The 18,589-nt window shown below is 42.7% G+C and overlaps 1 protein-coding gene across 4 annotated transcripts; it reads right to left on the bottom strand.

Moving 5' to 3' along the window:
- Positions 1-265: 265 nt before the first annotated feature.
- LOC102461035 (V-set and immunoglobulin domain-containing protein 4-like) lies at positions 266-17,199 on the bottom strand. 4 transcript variants are annotated; one of them, XM_006136136.4, is made up of 6 exons: positions 17,041-17,199; positions 12,951-13,307; positions 11,783-12,064; positions 10,671-10,784; positions 4,305-4,326; positions 266-3,126 (listed from the first exon to the last, which is right to left on the bottom strand). In XM_006136136.4, the coding sequence occupies exons 1-6, from the start codon at positions 17,093-17,095 to the stop codon at positions 2,913-2,915; spliced, it is 1,044 nt and encodes a 347-aa protein (XP_006136198.2). In that variant the 5' UTR covers positions 17,096-17,199; the 3' UTR covers positions 266-2,912. The 4 variants fall into 4 exon arrangements, with proteins under 4 accessions (XP_006136198.2, XP_014435631.2, XP_075796939.1 ...); XM_014580145.3 differs by lacking the exon at positions 4,305-4,326 and having other exon boundaries at positions 2,912-3,126; XM_075940824.1 differs by lacking the exons at positions 266-3,126; positions 4,305-4,326 and adding an exon at positions 7,373-8,100.
- Positions 17,200-18,589: the final 1,390 nt, after the last annotated feature.

Raw genomic sequence — 18,589 nt, 5'->3', positions numbered from 1 at the left:
TAGTTCGAACTAGCTAGTTCGAACTAGGCGTTAGTCCTCGTAAAATGAGGTTTACCTAGTTCGAACTAAGCGCTCCGCTAGTTCGATTCAAATTCGAACTAGCGGAGCGCTAGTGTAGCGCATAGGAAAGTTAGTTCGAACTAACGTCCGTTAGTTCGAACTAACTTTCTAGTGTAGACATACCCTAGGATAGTAGTAGGCTATCCCAGGAGCTAAATATTATTCCCTCCAGCTGACTACAGAGAATGGCCAGCAGGAGAACATAGGAGGGTTATTTCAGGATTCAGGGGAAAGACATTTTTGAATGTCCAACATGCGAACTGGTTGAAAGGTACTGACCACATTTTTATGAGAGAAAATGTGGACATGGAACTATAATCTTTAGGAAAGGTGTTAGGAATAGATGACATCAGCTGAGGACACAGTTCTGCCCAAAGCCATGCAAAATCCCTACCAGGGAGTTCCTGGATACTTCCGAGGCTAGATCCAGACCCAACATATAAGTGGGATTTTGTGAACAGGAGGATATCGTAGGTGGAAGACAGCCAATTGCGGAAATTATTTTAAGTTAATGAAAATCACCATGTGGCTCTTTCATGCCTGTTCTAAGCAAGCCAAGGCCGAACTCAAGCTTTGTAACTACAGGAGCAGGGCAGGGGGTGAAATATAGGTATTGAAGAAACTGTGATCTCTTCTTAGGTGAGGGCAGGTGCTCCATGTCTTCTGTTACCTTCTGGGTGTTAGAGAAAAGAAACTGCCCATCCCAGTAAAAAAGTTTGGCCAGGCCGCTCTTGCTATAGTGGGCTGCAGTACTCCTTGAGAGAAACCGGCCGCACCCTTCCTGCATACCATTGCCTTTAGAAAAAGGGAAGGTGTGAAAAGGGGAAAATAGCCTCAGACTCTCCCACCCGTCACCTTGGCGTGAGAACTGCGGGGCTTACCTAGTCGCATGAAACCTGCACAGTTTCAGCCCAACCCCTGGGACACAGACCCCCCACTTGGTGACCATTGGGCCATATATGGTAATATGCAAGCGCGAGAAAGCAATGTGCAGATTTGGGGATAAATACCCATCGCACAGTTCGCTCGAGGAGGTCTTCGCAACACACGTACCACCGTGCGTGTGCCTTCTTGTATACTTCAAAGGGCTACCGGCCTGATCAACCGACCAGCCACCTCCCCCGACTCTCAGGCGTAACCAAGGCCTTCGCAACCGAACCGATATCTGTGAAATGTTCCATGTGCTGTGTAAGTTGGTATGTATGATTTGATTTTTTCTTGTTGTATAAGCTTAGTGTTGTAGTTGTTTTGGGTAGTACATAGAGTTTGTAGTTATCACTGTTATTTAATTAGTGTAGCTGGATATTTTAAGATTAGATACTATTCCCCTTGCCATTCCCATCCTTATATCTCTGACACGTTTAACTAGAAATCATAGAATAAATATAATAAATACTGTAAATTCATTATTAACACAGTCTATTAAAAATCTTAGAATAAATACTATAAATTCACCACTGTCATAAATAAATATTTTTTATTTGATAAAACTGTCCACCTGGTTCTGTCCTTCCCCCTTGGGTATTCATCATCGGACCTGTGATTCTTGTGACACTGGGCTTCTCAAATCCCCATTTATGGAGAACAGGAACTCCGGTCATCTGAAGAAGTGGGCTGTGCCCATGAAAGCTCTTGATATCATTTACATGTTTTGTTAGTTTATAAAGCACTATCAGACCATTTGTGGTTTTTTGGGGGTATATGCTGTGTGCCCACTACACCAAAGCACACACGTGCATGAGAATGCTTTTTATGGGGTGGAAAGTTATTAGCACAACGCTTCAGAGCTGTGGCACGGGATGGTTGTTAGTATAGGATTCCATGTTAAAAGTACTGTTTTGCATAAGAATACAATGATGCCTATATTAGGGTGTGTCTAGACTACAGGGGTTTTTTAAAAAAGTGCCCTTTTTTCAAAAAAACTTCACCTGCGTCTAGACTGCTGCTGAGTTCTTTCAAAATTAAATCGAAAGAACGTGGCAGTTTTTTCGACCACAGTAAACCTCATTTTATGAGGAATACGCCTTTTTTCAAAAGAGCTCTTTAGAAAAAAGTCGTTCTTCAACGCAAACAGTGCTTTTTCAAAAGAGAGCATCCAGGCTGGTTGCTGTCTAGATGCTCTCTTTCGAAAGAGGCTTGTAGTCTAGACATACCCTTAGTGTCTAAGGGCAAAGCAAGGAACAGATAAAAGTAACGTTGGCAGATGCCAACGCTCCTAGGCACTATATTCCATCTTTTCCAAATGCTAAAAATGTAATTCTAGCAAGAGATCAAAGAAAGGACTCTCTGAAAGAGTAGGACCTATATAGAGATACCATATGATTAGGCAGCTAAGTAGCAGTAGCTAAATTTTACTACAGAATACACACACATTTTCTCTCACAGTATATGCATGGCATAAAAACTATTCTAAATTGCAGAGAAGATATGGCTGCAGAGTTGGTTCCTTTGTGCTAGTACCTTTAGAGCAGTGTAGGTTTGAATTTGACCTTGCTTTCAGCTTTTTTTTTTCCTGAACTGCCCTCACACTATTAAAGGCCATTCCATTGTCTGTGCTGAACACTAGGCCTAGGAGGGAGAGAGGAACTTCTCAACATGTTTAATTCCTGGATATTTTACCCCAGGAAGCCGATCTTGGGTAGGTTTCACACAAATTCTCAAGCACCAATAAAGCAAACTGGAGCCCATGAAAGACCAGATGCACTTGCTCTTCAACAATTCACACAATAAGCTTAGTATTTTTATCAGAGAAGGTGGTGTAAAGGGCAAAGGGCTTCCCTTAATGAATGATCACCGTTCAAGCTCTACCACCCTGTCTTCTGCACCTTTGCTTGTGAGTAAATGCTAGTTTTCTATGGAACATCCACCAGTTCATATTCAGATTCTGTTGCTTTCACAAGGGTTGCATAGTCATTGGTTTTCATTGGACTTATTGTCTCATATTCATTCTCTTTCACAGGCTGTGATGTATAGTTGTTTTCGGCTCTAGTTATGGCTTCCTCGTAAGTGCACTTGTCATTGACTTCTGAACAAGGCTTTCTTCTTGTGAGGTTCTTGGAGTTATGACTGAAACAAAAATCTAATATTAATAAGAAGAAAGAGCCAGGGGAGAATTCAACATCACCTAGCTTCAAGATCCTGGGCCAGATTTTAGTCTGCATTACACGAGCATAAATCTGGAGTCATTCCGCTAGCTTCAGTAGAGTGACATTGGATTTACAGCACATGGCAAAGATCAGACTTTGGTCCAAAGGACTGTGGGACATTAGCTGTGGAATAACAAGGCTCCAGACACTAAACAGAGACATTATGGGAGGCTGAAAAAGTTGTATTAAAAGGAAAAGCAAGAATGATAAGAGAAACAGACACAATCAATCTGCTACCATTAGGACCAAATTCGCTGCTGACATTACAACATTGACCTCAATGGGGCTATGCCAGCTGGGGATTTGGCCCTTGGAAAATAAAAGGCTGGACTAAAGAGTGGACACATTGGAACCCATGGACCAAATGCATCTGATAAATTTCTCCGAAGTGGCCTGTGTTTGGCCACATCTTTACAATGAAGGTGCAACCAGTGAAGAGAAGTCCCAGCAGGCAGTATTTTAACACACTGCTGTATAAACCTCACCTTGACAAATTTCATTGGCAAAATATTGCACTCCAACATACACTCTTATAATCACTTGTACTGGCATCTGGATATGTGGCTCCCATGTTAGATGTTATTTTATTGTCAGGACCTTTATATTTGCAGCTTGTCTTGTGTCTGTGTGTTAGTGAATGGAAGAGTTGGACACAGGGATTCAAATTTAGGATTAGGATGGTCCAGAAAGAAACACCAGAGAGGTTCATCAAAGGACTGATTTGGATGAACTTCAGGAAATAGTTTTCAACTGCGATATTCATTCAACTGGGAGAGCTGGACATTTCTGTTCATTAGATGCTAGAGGACAATCACGCACCGGTGTCTTTGGTGAAGGAACAGAGGCTCAAATAGGTCTTTTGAAACTCTAATTTTGGTGATTATAAGATACTCACAAACAACATTTGTATCGCTATGCCTGTGAATATCTAAACCCTCACACTGTCAGTGAAACACACCATTAAGATAGTCAAGCCCCTCCTTCCTATAGCCAAATAGGATATTCATATTTCACTTGGCAAATAGATTTTCTGCCACAGATATCAATATTACAACCCCAGACATTCTTTCAGCATGATGGATGAAGAATCTTACTCACTGTGTTATTTCATTTGAATTATCTGGAAAAAAAAAAGACAGAAATGTGAACATTTGGTAACTTTATTCTTCCTAATAGAAACCCACTTCGTCAGATGGTCTTTGCCCACAAAAGCTTATGTCCAAATAAATCTGTTAATCTTTCAGGTGCCACAGGACTCTTCCTTGTTTTTGCAGGTGCAGACTAACATGGCTACTCCTCTGATACTAATGGAAACCAGTTCTTTTTATTTTTTAAATCTAATCATTGGAAAATGTCGTTGTTCCCATTTACCCCTGATAAAGCAAGACACAGAGTAGTTAAGAGACTTGTCAAAAGTGGCGAGGAGTCCTGTGGCACCTTATAGACTAACTGAAGTGTAGGAGCATAAGCTTTCGTGGGCAAAGACCCCCTTCGTCAGATCTGACGAAGTGGGTCTTTGCCCGCGAAAGCTTATGCTCCTACACTTCAGTTAGTCTATAAGGTGCCACAGGACTCCTCGCTGCTTTTGCAGATTCAGACTAACACGGCTACCCCTCTGATACTTGCCAAAAGTGGGATTGGAAACAGCCTTGTGTTCAGCCCATTACATCTCACTATCCCCCCATGGGTGACAGTTCTATGTAACGGCCATACACGATGAGCCCAATGGTCTGTTCCAGCCTGTATCCTGTCTTCCAATAATGACCAATGCCAGGTGCTTCAGAGGACAGAAAAAGCAATCATCCAGTGAGCTAATCTTTTTATTTTTATTTTTTTTTAAGTTCTGTGATAGTGGTATTTTCAAAAAGGCATCTGTCACTGAAGTGCCCTCTGCTGCAATGAACACTGAAAATCTCTTCCTATAAGGACTCGATGTTTTAGGCCTGCTGGCTAGTGAACAGACATTAAAGTTGACTTGCTAAAACTAAACATTTAAATTTCAAAATTAGTGTCAAGTTTACAAAGTGATTCAGTTACAATTAGGTGTGAACATAATGAAATCTAAACTAGTAATATGCAGATACTTTGTGTTTTTTTTTGGGGGGGGGGGGAGTCAGTTTTACAAAACAAGCCAAATCAGCTGGGGGAGAAGTAATTAAACGGAAATGTGAATGCTAATTGGGAACAGTGGCGACTGCTAAGGAAGGACACAAGGGCAGCACCAGCCATGTGACTGCCACCCTCATGTGACTCCTTCCTCTACCACCCTTAGCCTGGGGAAAGGCTCTCCTCGTCCCACCCCCACCCTGCATTGCTCCATCCCGACTCCATCTCTTCTCCCAAGCTCCCTCTCCCAAGTGATATAACCCAGTGGATTTTTGGGGGGGGCTGCCAGCAGCAGGGGTTGCCCCTCCACACTCACCAGCATGGGGGGGGGGGAGAAGAGAGGGAGCAGAGTGACCCAGCCTAAACCCACTCTGCTGCCCCAACTCCCAATCACATCACTCCACTTCCTGCTGCCAGTGAGTGTAGGGGGCATTCCCACTCCTTCCCGTGAGACCCCTCCTCTGGGTGATGCAGCTGGGAGCCAAGGGAGTCAAGCAAGCTGGGGCTGAGTCACTCCACTTCCCACTGCCATTGGTGAGTGGGGGGGGACAGCGGGGGCAGGACTGACCCCTACTGCTGGCACCAGACCCTTTGCTGGCTGCTCTGGGCCCTGAAGGGTCTAAAGGCATGGGGCCTGAGGTGGCTCGCAATGGATGTGACAGCACTGCTGGCTGCTAGCCCCTTGCCCCTCCTCCCCACATTGGATGGGGGACATGACCTTTTCTGCCCCTGCCTCCATGTATTCTCCCCCCCCCCCCCCCCGATTGGGAATGATTTAAGATGCCCAATAAACCACAATTGCACCATTAAGAAAAAATGCAGACTGGTTAATAAAAAAGGGAGGGGAGAGCAGATAGTAATGAATAAAGATAAGCAGCTAATTGATTAAGGAAGCAAAAGAAATCTATGAGTAGTAGAGCTTAAAAAAAAAAGAAAAAAAAGGATTTTTAAAAAATACACCAGGAACAAAAAAGAATCCAGAAAATAGTATTGGTTCATTATTAGATAGAAATGGTATAGTAGTGTTGTCAATAATACGGGGGAGGGAGTAGTGTCCAAGAATAACTAAATATCATAAAAAACTTATTAATGCACAGTCTCAGAGAGGTAACCAAGGGTATGTCTACACTACCCCCCTAGTTCGAACTAGGGGGGTAATGTATGCATACCGAACTTGCTAATGAAGCCCGGGATTTGAATTTCCCGGGCTTCATTAGCATAAAGCCGGCGCCGCCATTTTTAAAAGCCGGCTAGTGCGAACCCCGTGCCGCGCGGCCACACGCGGCACGGACTAGATAGTTCGGATTAGGAAGCCTAATCCAAACTATCTGTACACCTCGTACACCTGTACACCTCGGATTAGGAAGCCTAATCCGAACTATCTAGTCCGTGCCGCGTGTGGCCGCGCGGCATGGGGTTCGCACTAGCCGGCTTTTAAAAATGGCGGTGCCGGCTTTATGCTAATGAAGCCCGGGAAATTCAAATCCCGGGCTTCATTAGCAAGTTCGGTATGCATACATTACCCCCCTAGTTCGAACTAGGGGGGTAGTGTAGACATACCCCATGTTACTCTGTGTCTGCAAAAACAACAAGGAGTCTTGTAGCACTTTAGAGATTAACAGATTTATTAGGGTATATCTCCCACCTCTATAACTTCCACTCCAATTCATCTCATGAATCGGGTTTTACCCACAAAAGCTTATGCCATAATAAATCTGTTAGGGTATGTCTACATTTCATTCCTCTTCTGAGAGAGGAATGCAAATGCAGACACCCGAAATTGCAAATGAACCGGGGATTTAAATAGTCCGCGCTTTATTTGCATAATCGCGTTATGGCGCTATTTCAAAATAGCACTATTTTGAGAGAAAGAATGGGTTTATTTTGAGATAAAACCCTTCCCTTTATTTCGAGGGAAGGGTTTTATCTCAAAATAACCCAATTTTTTGTCTTGGAATAGCGCTATTTTGAAATAGCGCCATAACGTGATTATGCAAATAAAGCACAGGATATTTAAATCCCCGCTTCATTTGCAATTTCGGGTGTCTGTATTTGCATTCCTCTCTTGGAAGAGGAATGAAATGTAGACATACCCTCAGTCTAAGGGCGTGCCTATGCTAGGAAATTTCAAAATATTAACTCCCAAAATAATAATTTTGAACTAGAGTGTTCACACTACAGAAAAGCCTTGAAATTAGTTTGAGGCAGGCTCTGTTAATGTGCACATGCTACCTCAACTTAAAGCCCCAGGATGCACTGGGCAGTAATTAGTTTGAATGACTCTGGAAAGCAGTTATTTTGAAACAGTAGCACTAGAGCATCCACACTACCACTATTTTGAAATTAGCATTATTCCTCATGGAAAGCAGAAGTTATTTCGAAATAACCAGCCCTAATGTAGACCAGGGCTAAGGTACCACAGGACTCCTCGCAATTTATGCTAAACAATCTGTTCCACCTTGTATTTAGTTGTGACACTGAGTTAATTTCCCATACTGAAAATTTTTGCACCAGAGTATCACATTTAAATACTACGTAGCATGGAACAGATTATGTTGAGTAGTTAACACATATTCCAAGGGACCAGATCTGTGCAACTCAAAAGCTTGTCTCTCTCATTAACAGAAGTTGATCCATTAAAAATGTTACCTCACCAGCTTGTCCTGAGAATTGTTGGCATTTGATTAGCACAGCTTCAGGGGTTAGGTGTTTTTCCTCTTCTCTCTAGCATGAGACACAAGCTTTCTTGCTGCTTTATAACTTTCTCCCCACTTTATTTTCACTCTTTCTGTAACAGGCGAAGAGGCTTTTGGGGTTTTTTTTTTTTTTTTTGGCTGTTCTGTTTCACTTTGTGTCCTGTGAAGACACTTTGTGTCTTCTCTAATATACATGTTCTATTCTTTATTTCAAAAGATATAGTATTATTTTAAATAACCTAAACGCACAATTAGTATTTTCTAAAAACTAATATTTAATACATTATTTAAAAATGCATATTTTTTTCTGAGAAGACCTCTGCCTAGTTAAGGGAATTGTATTTTTTTTGTCAGCTTTCAAATTATGACATAATCCACTTTCTCATAATCCATATTATTTTGTAAATTATCTAAAGATACCTGTAAAAGTATTCTTCTATAAAAGTGTGTGACTACCTACTTTATTCTAACTTTAATAAGTAAAACACACACAAACAGCCCTACAGTTCCCCATGGGCAAAAAAAATCAAAATGTCTGTTTTAGGTGCAGCTGGCCATGTGCAATTATGAGACTAGGGTATAGAACATAACTAGGGTAGAGAATATAACCTCCAAACAGGGCATGGAACCTTGTCAGAATTCTATGGTGACAATTGCTATAGGTTTTGTGATGGTCCTCCCCATGCTTTATAAACATTGGTTTACGAATATAAATATGCATAACTAGGAGATGCCTTGGACAAAATACCGCATGTAGCCAATCAGTTTTAATGTTACAGTCTGCTGAAGCTGTATATCTCATTTTGGTGCATGTATAATTTTTGTATTTAAAGTTAGAAATATGTAGTATTAGACTGTTCGTGGTTTTAAACATGCTAATGGCAGACATTACGGGTGCTCCAGAAGCCTTAATGAGTGGGTGAACAACTTAATGACTTGTAAACAGCCTTGTTTGTTCTGTAAATCCATACATGACCATAGTAAGACATGTGACCATAGCACCTGGTACTGGGATTCTATTTTGAGCCAGGTAGTTTTCCTTGGAAGGGGAAATGTAGAACAAAAGATTCCTACCCTGTGGAGAAGGCTGTTTAAATAATTGGACCCTATCAGGTGTTTATCTTTGGCTGGCTTGGAAACAAAGAGAACGGGAGACCCAAGTCAGAGTAAAAGATCAAATTTGACGACTTACCTGAAATAAGAACAGCTCTTTAGGGTAAGAATCTACCTGCAGTATTTTTTTTAATGAATTAGAACTAGCTATGTGTTTTCTTTTCATTTTAACATAGTAACTTCCTTTGATCTGTCTATTTTCATTTGCAGCGACTTAAATTCTATTGTTTGTATTTAATAAAAACAATTTTGTTTACTATCAGGCCCAGTGTAAATAATTATTATACCCTAGAACTACGTCCTCCCAGAGTTGAAGTCATTCAGTGCCTGCATTGCTCTTCAGGGAGGTGGTAACCCCAAATCTGTGCCTTGTATGGGGAAGACCAAAGGATTTGTCCCAAAAGGACAGAGTGGTATAGAGCCACAGAGAACAAGAAGGTGGGTGTCAGTGGCATAATCAAGAACAATCCCAAGGGGTCTTCTGTGACTGCACCCCATGACTGAGTTCTTAACAATATACATCTGACTTGTCCCAACACTGGGGTAATAGTTGGTCTGGATCTTATTGTACATTCAGGGGACAGTACTGGGCCAGATCTGAATTTCATATCTGTTCAGATATGGACTTCAGACCTTTCTCTAGGCTGATGTAATTCATTGCCTGTACATCCCACTTATTTCATGGTTGTGTGGTTACTGCTTTGCACCAGCAATGCTAGTGCAACATAGCTGCCTGGAATACCACAGCACAGAAGGCTTTCTTTGGCAGATGCTGAGTCATCTCTCTGACATTTCATATTTGCTTACCTCCAATGGACGGAGTTGTGAAGAATCTGCTAAGCAGCAAACTACCCATTCCTATCAACCACCTACCCACCACACTTTGTCCTCCATGCCAGATAGCAGGAGGGGGCAGTAATTCTATTGAAAGAACTGACCAAGGAAGTTATCTGGCCTCTCTGAGGAAGAAGAAGTGGCACGATCAATAGCAGCAGGGAAGCCTGAGGCTGATGGAAATGGCCAGGGACTATGTACAGAGCAGGCTGCATGGAAAACAGGAAGCCACGTGTGGACTAGGAGGAGACTTGAAGCAGGAATTAATTCAAGGAAGTTCTATGGCTTGTGTTCTGCAGGAGGGTCAAGACTATTGATCACAAATAGTCCCTTCAGTCACCTACTCTTTCTACAGTCAATAGAGACTGTGCCAAGATGGCAACTGGAAGCAACTTTTACAGAATGAAACCATGTTGACTTTCTGGCAAACATCTCTGGGGCACAAAGCTACAAGAAGTGCAATTGAACTACTGGAAAGGAAAGACAAAGAACTACAGGTTTACTGCTCACAGAAAATGAGATTAGCACAGGGGATTGTGATTACTCTGTCAGTTCCTGTTCTTGATACAATGTGCCTATCTCTAAGCATTCAATTGCAAGAAGCAACCTCAACTAACTCATTTTCTTTCAGTGTGCTATAGCAGTGTTTTTATTTGTCCTCCCACCCCCAAATCCTCAGTAGTTCACCATAACTTCCCCAGTACAACATACTCACCCTTCTTGATCTTTCTCCTGCACAAGATGACAGCAATGACAACTAACACCACAGCCATGCAGAGCACACCAATCAGGATGATGACATAGAGGGGCAGGCTGGCCCCTTGGTACTCTGGATCAAAACAGCACAAAGTGAGGATTCAAACAAGGAAGCAATCCCCAGCACACTGAGTCTTCCCAAACCATGGGAGTTATTGAGATAGGAATTTTGCTTCTGATGACTTCATGTCACACCACACAGAGCTAAAGAAATCCATGACTCCTCTAGGCTTGTCCTTCCAAGTGTTAGAATGGCTGCCATCCCAGGGAGCCTGTAACCAAGTAGGCCAACAGCATGAGGTCATGGCTCACTGGAGAGCAGAGGAAAGGGGAGTAGCAGTTAGAACCACATAGGGCAGCAGAAGTCAACTCTAGCAAACCCTGTCGGCCTGAGGACTAAATTCTAAAAATGGAAGCAAGTGGACATGTCACATCCAGCCCACCCTCTCACTATTCACACAACACAGCAATGAAAATGCCCCTTCACTTCCCCTCCCTAAGTGCTTTTAATTCAACACTGAGCAGGCCTCACCTCCTTCTGAGACTATGGGGTACGCCCCAGACCCAGAGCAGGGTACCATAGTTACTGGTTTTGTGAGGTCTATTGAGAAAAGTGACAAATGTGGCAGACTCTTCCACCCCTTCAATTGCTAATTTACGAATTGGATAAATACAAAAACTGCAGGGCGAAGTCGTAAACCTCCTAACTCCTACAGAGCACTTTTCACCAGTAGCTCTCAAAGGGTATTACAAAGGGAATGCCATTGATCTCCAGGGGTAAACTGAGGCACAGAAAGGGGACTTGTCCAAGGTCAGCAAGCTGGCAAGTGCAGAGCTGGAGGATGGAAAACATTGTTCTGACCCTAGCCAATGATCAGCTGTGCCTTATACTGTGAGAGCTGAGAATAAGAGCTCTTGTTCTTTTACCCTAGCAAATGTCACTACAGATGTTGTTCACATTCATTCACTCTAAAAGTCTATACTTTTATTGAACCCTATGAGCCATTTGCCTCACTATCATTCTGCAGTTAGGAGCATCTCAGAGAGCAAGCACTAGTTTGGGGCACTTACCCATCACAGTCAGTTGCACTGAATCACTCTGCTCCATGACTTGGGAGGTTGCTCTGTTTTCTGCCTTGCAGTAATATTTCCCCGTGTCAGACATCTGCAGAGAATCAAACATGAGTACGGCGTGATTGCTCATGTGCACCACCTTTCCTCCAGGCTCTCCCTTGAACCAGCGGTAGATGATAGGTGGGGACCCATTGGCAGAGCAAGTCAGGCTGGTTCTAGCCCCTTTCGGTACGGTGAAGCCCAGATTGCCCGGTTTGATGATGGGTTTAGTCACTGCAACTGAAGGAAAAGGAAAGGGATTTGGGTCAGTAGTTAAGAACTTCACAGCATTCATCACCACACAATTTTGACAAGGTTCAATGCACGCTTCTTTGGCTTATGTTTCATGCCTATACATTTTTGGAGCAGTCATGCCTGGTCTGATGATGAGTTTAGTCACTGAAACGGAAAGGCAAAAGGAAAGGGATTTGACGCTCACTTGTCCCAAAGTTGCAGAGAATTTGATCTGAGAATTTGATTGTTATAAAGAAAGGTGCAGGATTCACACTTCCCTGAATCCCATGCCTGTGCAGGCTTCTCCAGAATGAATTCATTCATTACCTGCTCTCATAACCCCCTTGCATGCAGTTTCTGAACTCCATTCATGGTTTCTTCCTGACTGCTTTGCACCAGCTACATACAAGGAATATGCACACACAGCGGGTTTCCCTTGTTAGAGGCTGAGCATCTTTCTACCCCTTCATAAGCCTTCCACACTGAGGCATATGGTTCTGAGGTGCGCTAGGGACGTTCTGAAGTGGGAGGGTGTAGCTGGGGCAGCTCTGTACTCCAACTCTTCTAACACCCCTGCAAGGTGCACAGAGATGTTCAGCAACGGGCAGCCTTTAGGACTGCCTTGAAATAGCACTAGTGGCCAAGCGAGGTACAAACCACAACCCCACATCAATGTTGCAGGCTCCTATCCCCTTCCTTCAGGGTTGGATAGTGCCAGTGTAGGGAGAAAGAGCCACGGTGCTTGAGAATCTATGGGAAATGCCGGCTTCAACCATGTGGCTGTGGAGAGTCAGTGTGACATGGAAGCCCCTCTGCACAGTCCCATCCCCCCACCAGGAGTCTTTATGAGTGAGAAATGCCAAGGTAATGCACATTTTACTATTGGCTTTACCTTTAATGACACGGACCATCATGGTTCTCTCCTTTGTTAGCAGGCTCTTGTTCGGGGCTTTCCAGGTGACTTTGCAAGTGTAGTGTCCACTGTCTGTGACTTCAAGCATCTCAATTTCAAGAGAGACATCCCCTGGGGTGCTATTTGGGACGCTGACCCTATCTCTATACTGTGACAACAGGATGTGATCCCCAGAGCTATCCCTTCGGAAAACAGTGGCAGGGCTTTGATCTCGCTCCAGGGTCCAAATGACTGTTTGCTGTACAAAGTCCTGGGAAGGCGTGTAGACGCATGGCAAGGTGATAGAACTCTTCCATGTGCCTTTAATGTCATAGGTGCCAGACAGTTCCAGGATAGCTGGAGGGAGAGAACAGGAGAAGAGGGGTAGGAATAAAAACAGAGGAGAGAATGTCAGCACGATCTAGAGAGTGTTAGAGGCACATGCAAATGGAGTCCACTGAGCTGCAAACACAGGCCATTATTCTTGACAAACACTACTGTTCCATTGCCTTTCCCACTAGGAGTGACAAAGGAATTTGCTTAGACAGTGGAAGACCTGACCACAGTTCCCTGCTCCACCATGGACTTCTTGTGAACTTAGAATCATAGGTTACTAGAACTGGAAGGGACCTCAAGGGATCGAGTCTAGTCCCCTGCCCTCACTGCAGAACCAAGCACCATCTAGATCATCCCTGATAGATGTCTGTCTAACTTGCTCTTAAATATCTCCAGTGATGGAGATTCCAAAACCTCCCTAGGCAATTTATTCCAATATTTAACCATCCTGTCAATCAGGAAGTTTTTCCTAATGTGCAACCTAAACCTACCTTGCTGCAGTTTAAGCCCATTGCATTTTGTCCTATCCTCAGAGACCAAGGAGAACAATTCCCCTCCCCCCCGCCCACCTGCAACACCCTTTTAGATACCTGAAAATCACTATCATGTCCCCTCTCAGTCTTCTCTTTTCCAAACTAAACAAGCCCAATTCCTTCAGCCTTCCCTCATAGCTCATGTTTACTAGACTTTAATCATTTTTGTTGCTCTTCTCTGGACCTTCTCCAATTTCTCCACATCTTTCTTGAAATGTGGTGCCCAGAATTGGACACAATACTCCAACTGAGGCCTAACTAGCATTCACTATATTAGGCAAACCCTCACCATCAATCTTCTTGGCAAAAACAAGCTAGAAATTGTTAAGCACCTCTGCCATTTCCAAGTTTCCTGTTATTAATAGACTCATAGATTTTAAGGTCAGAAGGGACCATTATGATCATCTAGTCTGACCCCCTGCACAGTGCAGGCCACAGAATCTCACCCACTCCTCCCAGAATACTCCTTTCACTTATATCTCAGATATTGAAGACTTCAAATACTTTGAAGACCCCAAGATGCAGAGAATCCTCTAGCTGTGATCTGTACCCCATGCTACAGAGGAAGGCGAAAAACCTCCAGGGCCTTTGCCAATCTACCCTGGAGGAAAATTCCTTCCCGACCCCAAATATGGCGATCAGCTAAACCCTGAGCATGTGGGCAAGACTCATCAGCCAGACACCCAGTAAGTTCTCTATAGTAACTCCTATCATCCCTCCATTGACCTATTCCCACTGATAATGAATGGACAATTAGTTACCAAGTTCATGTTATCTCATCAAACCATCCCCTTCATAAACCCATCTAGTTTAATCTTGAAACCAGATAGATCTTTTGCCCCCACTACTCCCCTTGGAAGGCCGTTCCAGAACCTCACTCCTCTAATGGTTAGAAACCTTCGTCTAATCTCAAGTCTAAACTTCCTACCAGCCAGCTTATATCCATTTGTTCTTGTGTCCACATTGATATTAAGCTTAAATAATTCCTCTCCCTCCCTGGTATTTATCCCTCTAATATATTTAAAAAGTGCAATCATATCCCCCCTCAGCCTTCTTTTGGTTAAGGTAAACAAGCTAAGCTCCTTGGGTATGTCTACACTACCCCCCTAGTTCAAACTAGCGGGGGTAATGTAGTCATACGGAGTTGCAAATGAAGCCCGGGATTTGAATTTCCCAGGCTTCATTTGCATGAAGCCGGCCAGCGCCATTTTTAAATGCCAGCTAGTTCGGACTCCGTGCCGCGCGGCTACACGCGGCACAGACTAGCTACTTCGGATTAGGCTTCCTAATCCAAACTAGCTGTACACCTTGTTCCCTCTTAATCTTGCTTCCCCTGGAACCTTACCTACCACCTCTCTGAGCTTTGGTGCAGGGAGCCCTTGCATACTCTGGGGAAGCAGTATATTAGGAGATGAGGCGGTAAGTGGGTCCACAAGAGAATGCCCAACTCTTATGGAACGGTCTAGAAACTGAAAAGTTTTGAAAATATATACCATTCTAGAAGGGCATCTAGCCCATCTCTCTGACCAATGTTCTCTAAAATACACACTCCAGGTTTTTGACTGGTCTAATTTTAACTCTTTCTAGCAATGGGAACCTCATAATTTCCCTTGGGAAGATACACAGTTAAACTATTCTCAGTGGTAGGAAACATTTCCTGGTAAGAAATGTTTCAGCCTCAGTTTTCTTTTGCTTTGTTAATCCTATTACAGCCAGCTGTCTCACCTTTGGATACAGTAATCACTACGAAATGCAGCAACTTCTGGACCGAAACATGGCAGCTGTTTAACAGCACAAAGCAACAATACATAGTGGATTAGGTCAGGAGGAAAGGAGAAGGCTGTATTCAGATGAAAGCAAACACTGCTGCTATAACAAAACTAGTGTATATATTATGGGATATTACATCAGTTACACTGTAAGGACGCAAATGACTTGTGTTTTAAGAAAATAGAGCAATAGGCTTTATGTACATCAACCTCTGAGCATCTCCTATTCCTGCAGTCACTTTCTGCTACGTGCGGCATTTGAAGGAAGGGGTTGGGGAGGAAACTTTACAAGTCACATGAAATTATGATAAGGCCTGAGAGGCAATAACAATAAATTTCAAGCACCTTGAACTTTGGGACAGTCTAAATCTGCATCTAGTCTTCTTGGTTCATAGCCATCTTTATAAAACAATTCCCAACCAGAGCACTCAGGCAGAACTTTGGACAACGTTGCATTTGGAGCCACACTTCTTATCTCATGTATAAGTTCTGTGAATCTAGGCTCACTCTTCCAATTTATCAGCTGGCTGTCCAGATTTCAGCTTCATATGTTGTCTGGGAACTGCTGCATCTCATTAGTAACATGTTACCATGTTTTCCTCAGAATCCAGCTCTATTCTCCCACAACCCCAGCTCTTTTTTCCAAAATCCTCCTGTTTCTTTTAACTCAGTTTAAAACAGAACTCCAAATAAGTGTATGAACTTCAATTGCATCTCAACTTCTACTTTTGCATCACTTTTCCTAAAACAGGGGTTTAACTCTGGGGTTCCACACACATTTTTCAAAGTATATTTCAACATTTTCCCTTTATCCTGTTTGCTGTTTCTTAGTTCTTTGTAATTCAGTGAAGATTTACTGATGAAGTACAAGCACGTTTCATTTGAAACTGTAGCAAGATGTAAGACAAGCCGAGAGTCTGATCTCAAATACACAAGTGTAAATAGAATATCTAAACTTTAAAGTTTAAAGTATGAAAATCCAGAATCTGTCTGGTGGAGAGTTGGGTGTAAAACTATGGCTGGCACTATTATTATTAGGACACCTAGTTGTTAAGTTAAAAAAGAATGAATATGTTCCAATCACAAAATGCATTTTGAAGGAGCTAATATTCCAGAGAACACTCTCCCAGTAACCTAAATAACCTTATTTTCTTCCAACACTGAATATAGTAAATCTGACAAATTGCTCAATACTGCACTGCTTGTTACATTCCCCTTGTATGTGATGCAAAATGACTGAACTGAAAATATACAAGCTGCCTTTTTATCTAGCGATAATATGCTGCTACTTTCTACATGGTTTGAATTTGAAGTGATTCAAAGCCATGCTGGTATAACAGAAAAGATACTTGTTTCCTCAGCATTTTAAAATTAATTCTTTTATCAAATTCATCCCTACATGTACTTAGATTAACTTTCTCTGCAATATGGAAAATGTTTTCATTTACTCACCATTGCAGAAGGTGAAGGAACTCACAAACACCACTAACCACATTAACTTTTTCATTCTTCACAGAACTGCGACTGCTTCTCTTACCCTGCACCTCTCCCCTACCATCGGAAGCCAAGTCAGCCATGCTTAATTTCATAATCTCATCCACTGGTAAACAGCAGCAACTCTGTAGCTCTCTTTTCCTTCCTTTTTTTCACAAAAACCACAAGTATGTTTTACTAGTGTGGCTGAAGATGTTGGAGTTCTACAAATAGGATGGATCCTAAGGAAGGCTGGAGTTAAGAAAAAAAGCCCATTTTTTTTCTTTTCCATTCCATATTGCTCTTATTTTGAGTTTACCTTGTGTGATGGATGGGAGAAGTGCTTTCTTTCTCTAAACATCCCACCATTCAAGCTATGTCTACATTACAGGGTTTTTGCGCAAAAACCCGTGGAGCATCCACACCTCAAGCACATTTTTGCACAAGAAAATTTACAGTAGAGCAGCAGAACAAAGGGCATTTTCTGGTGTAGGTATCTCTCTTTCTGCAAGGAATAAATCCTTTTTGCGCAAGACTTCTTGTGCAAAAAGGTGCGAGTGGACACTCAACAGGGGTTTCTTGTGCAAAAAGAGCCTGTCGGAAAAAGCCCAGGTGCTCTGATGGCCATTCTGTGAATGGCAATCAGAACTTTCTTGTGCAAGAGTGTCCATGCAGTGTGGACGCTCTCTTGTGCAAAAGCGCATCACTTTTGCGATGTGCTTTTGAGGTGTGGACACACTTTTGCACAAGAAGTTTTTGTGGAATATCTCTTCCACAAAAAACTTCTTGCGCAAAAACCCTGCAGTGTAGACAAAGCCTCATTGACTAAAGGGTTAAACCCAGGTAGCTAGGATGTGTTGGCAGGGAGCCAGTAGAACCAATGGGAAGAAAGTGTTACTATTTGAATCGAAAGGGAATCTGCCTGCTGTTTTTTTTCTTTTGGGGAGTTCAAACCAGGAGCTGGAGGAACCAGATGAATTGAACCCGGCAGGAATACCATGCCCAGAAAATAATACTGTATTTAGAATTGGACTGGACTTTGCAAGTATGGATATGTGAATAGATAGGGAATGTTTTTAGTTAAATGAGATCAGGTTATTTTCTTTATTTGGTTAAACTCCTCTGTGCTGAGTCCATGTGCCTCTTCCTCTCTCCCCCACTAACTAAAGCTGAACCCCAGGGAAGCAGTTCTTTGTTTTAATCTGTTTTTCTCAGTCGCTCTAACACACCTAGCAACCAACTATGTTTTACCAAGTATATCTTTTTTGTTCTGTTCACCTTTTTAAGACTACGATCTGATTCTTGTGTATTGAAAAGTAATAGGACAACTTTTGTATACATGCTTAAGAAGGAGAGGTCAGCTATCCGAGATTACAGTTTGGTTTCTTTTTTTAATCTCTCTTGTGGTAAAAGAGCTTGGGGTACCCCTCTGGAAGAAGTTCCCAAATGATTTCTTCCTAGGTTCAGGAAGACAGGGTTTTTTCCCAGTTGGGTGGTAGTAGCATACCTCCCAAGTCAGGGAATCTGT

The sequence above is a fragment of the Pelodiscus sinensis genome, chromosome 13 (genome assembly GCF_049634645.1).
Source record: "Pelodiscus sinensis isolate JC-2024 chromosome 13, ASM4963464v1, whole genome shotgun sequence".
Classification (NCBI taxonomy): Eukaryota; Metazoa; Chordata; order Testudines; family Trionychidae; genus Pelodiscus; species Pelodiscus sinensis.
The sequence above is the reverse complement of the archived record's forward strand: the minus strand, read 5'-3'. Positions and strand labels throughout refer to the sequence as shown.

What these genes read in the sequence shown, in the direction of transcription:
- LOC102461035 (XM_006136136.4), bottom strand. Translation starts at nt 17,095, where the DNA reads ATGAAAAAGTTAATGTGGTTAGTGGTGTTTGTGAGTTCCTTCACCTTC. An exon ending in TTCCTTCACCTTCTGCAATG is followed by an intron (nt 13,308 to 17,040) that starts GTGAGTAAATGA and finishes CTCTCCCTCCAG; the next exon opens with CTATCCTGGAACTGTCTGGC. An exon ending in AGTGCAACTGACTGTGATGG is followed by an intron (nt 10,785 to 11,782) that starts GTAAGTGCCCCA and finishes GTTTTGATCCAG; the next exon opens with AGTACCAAGGGGCCAGCCTG.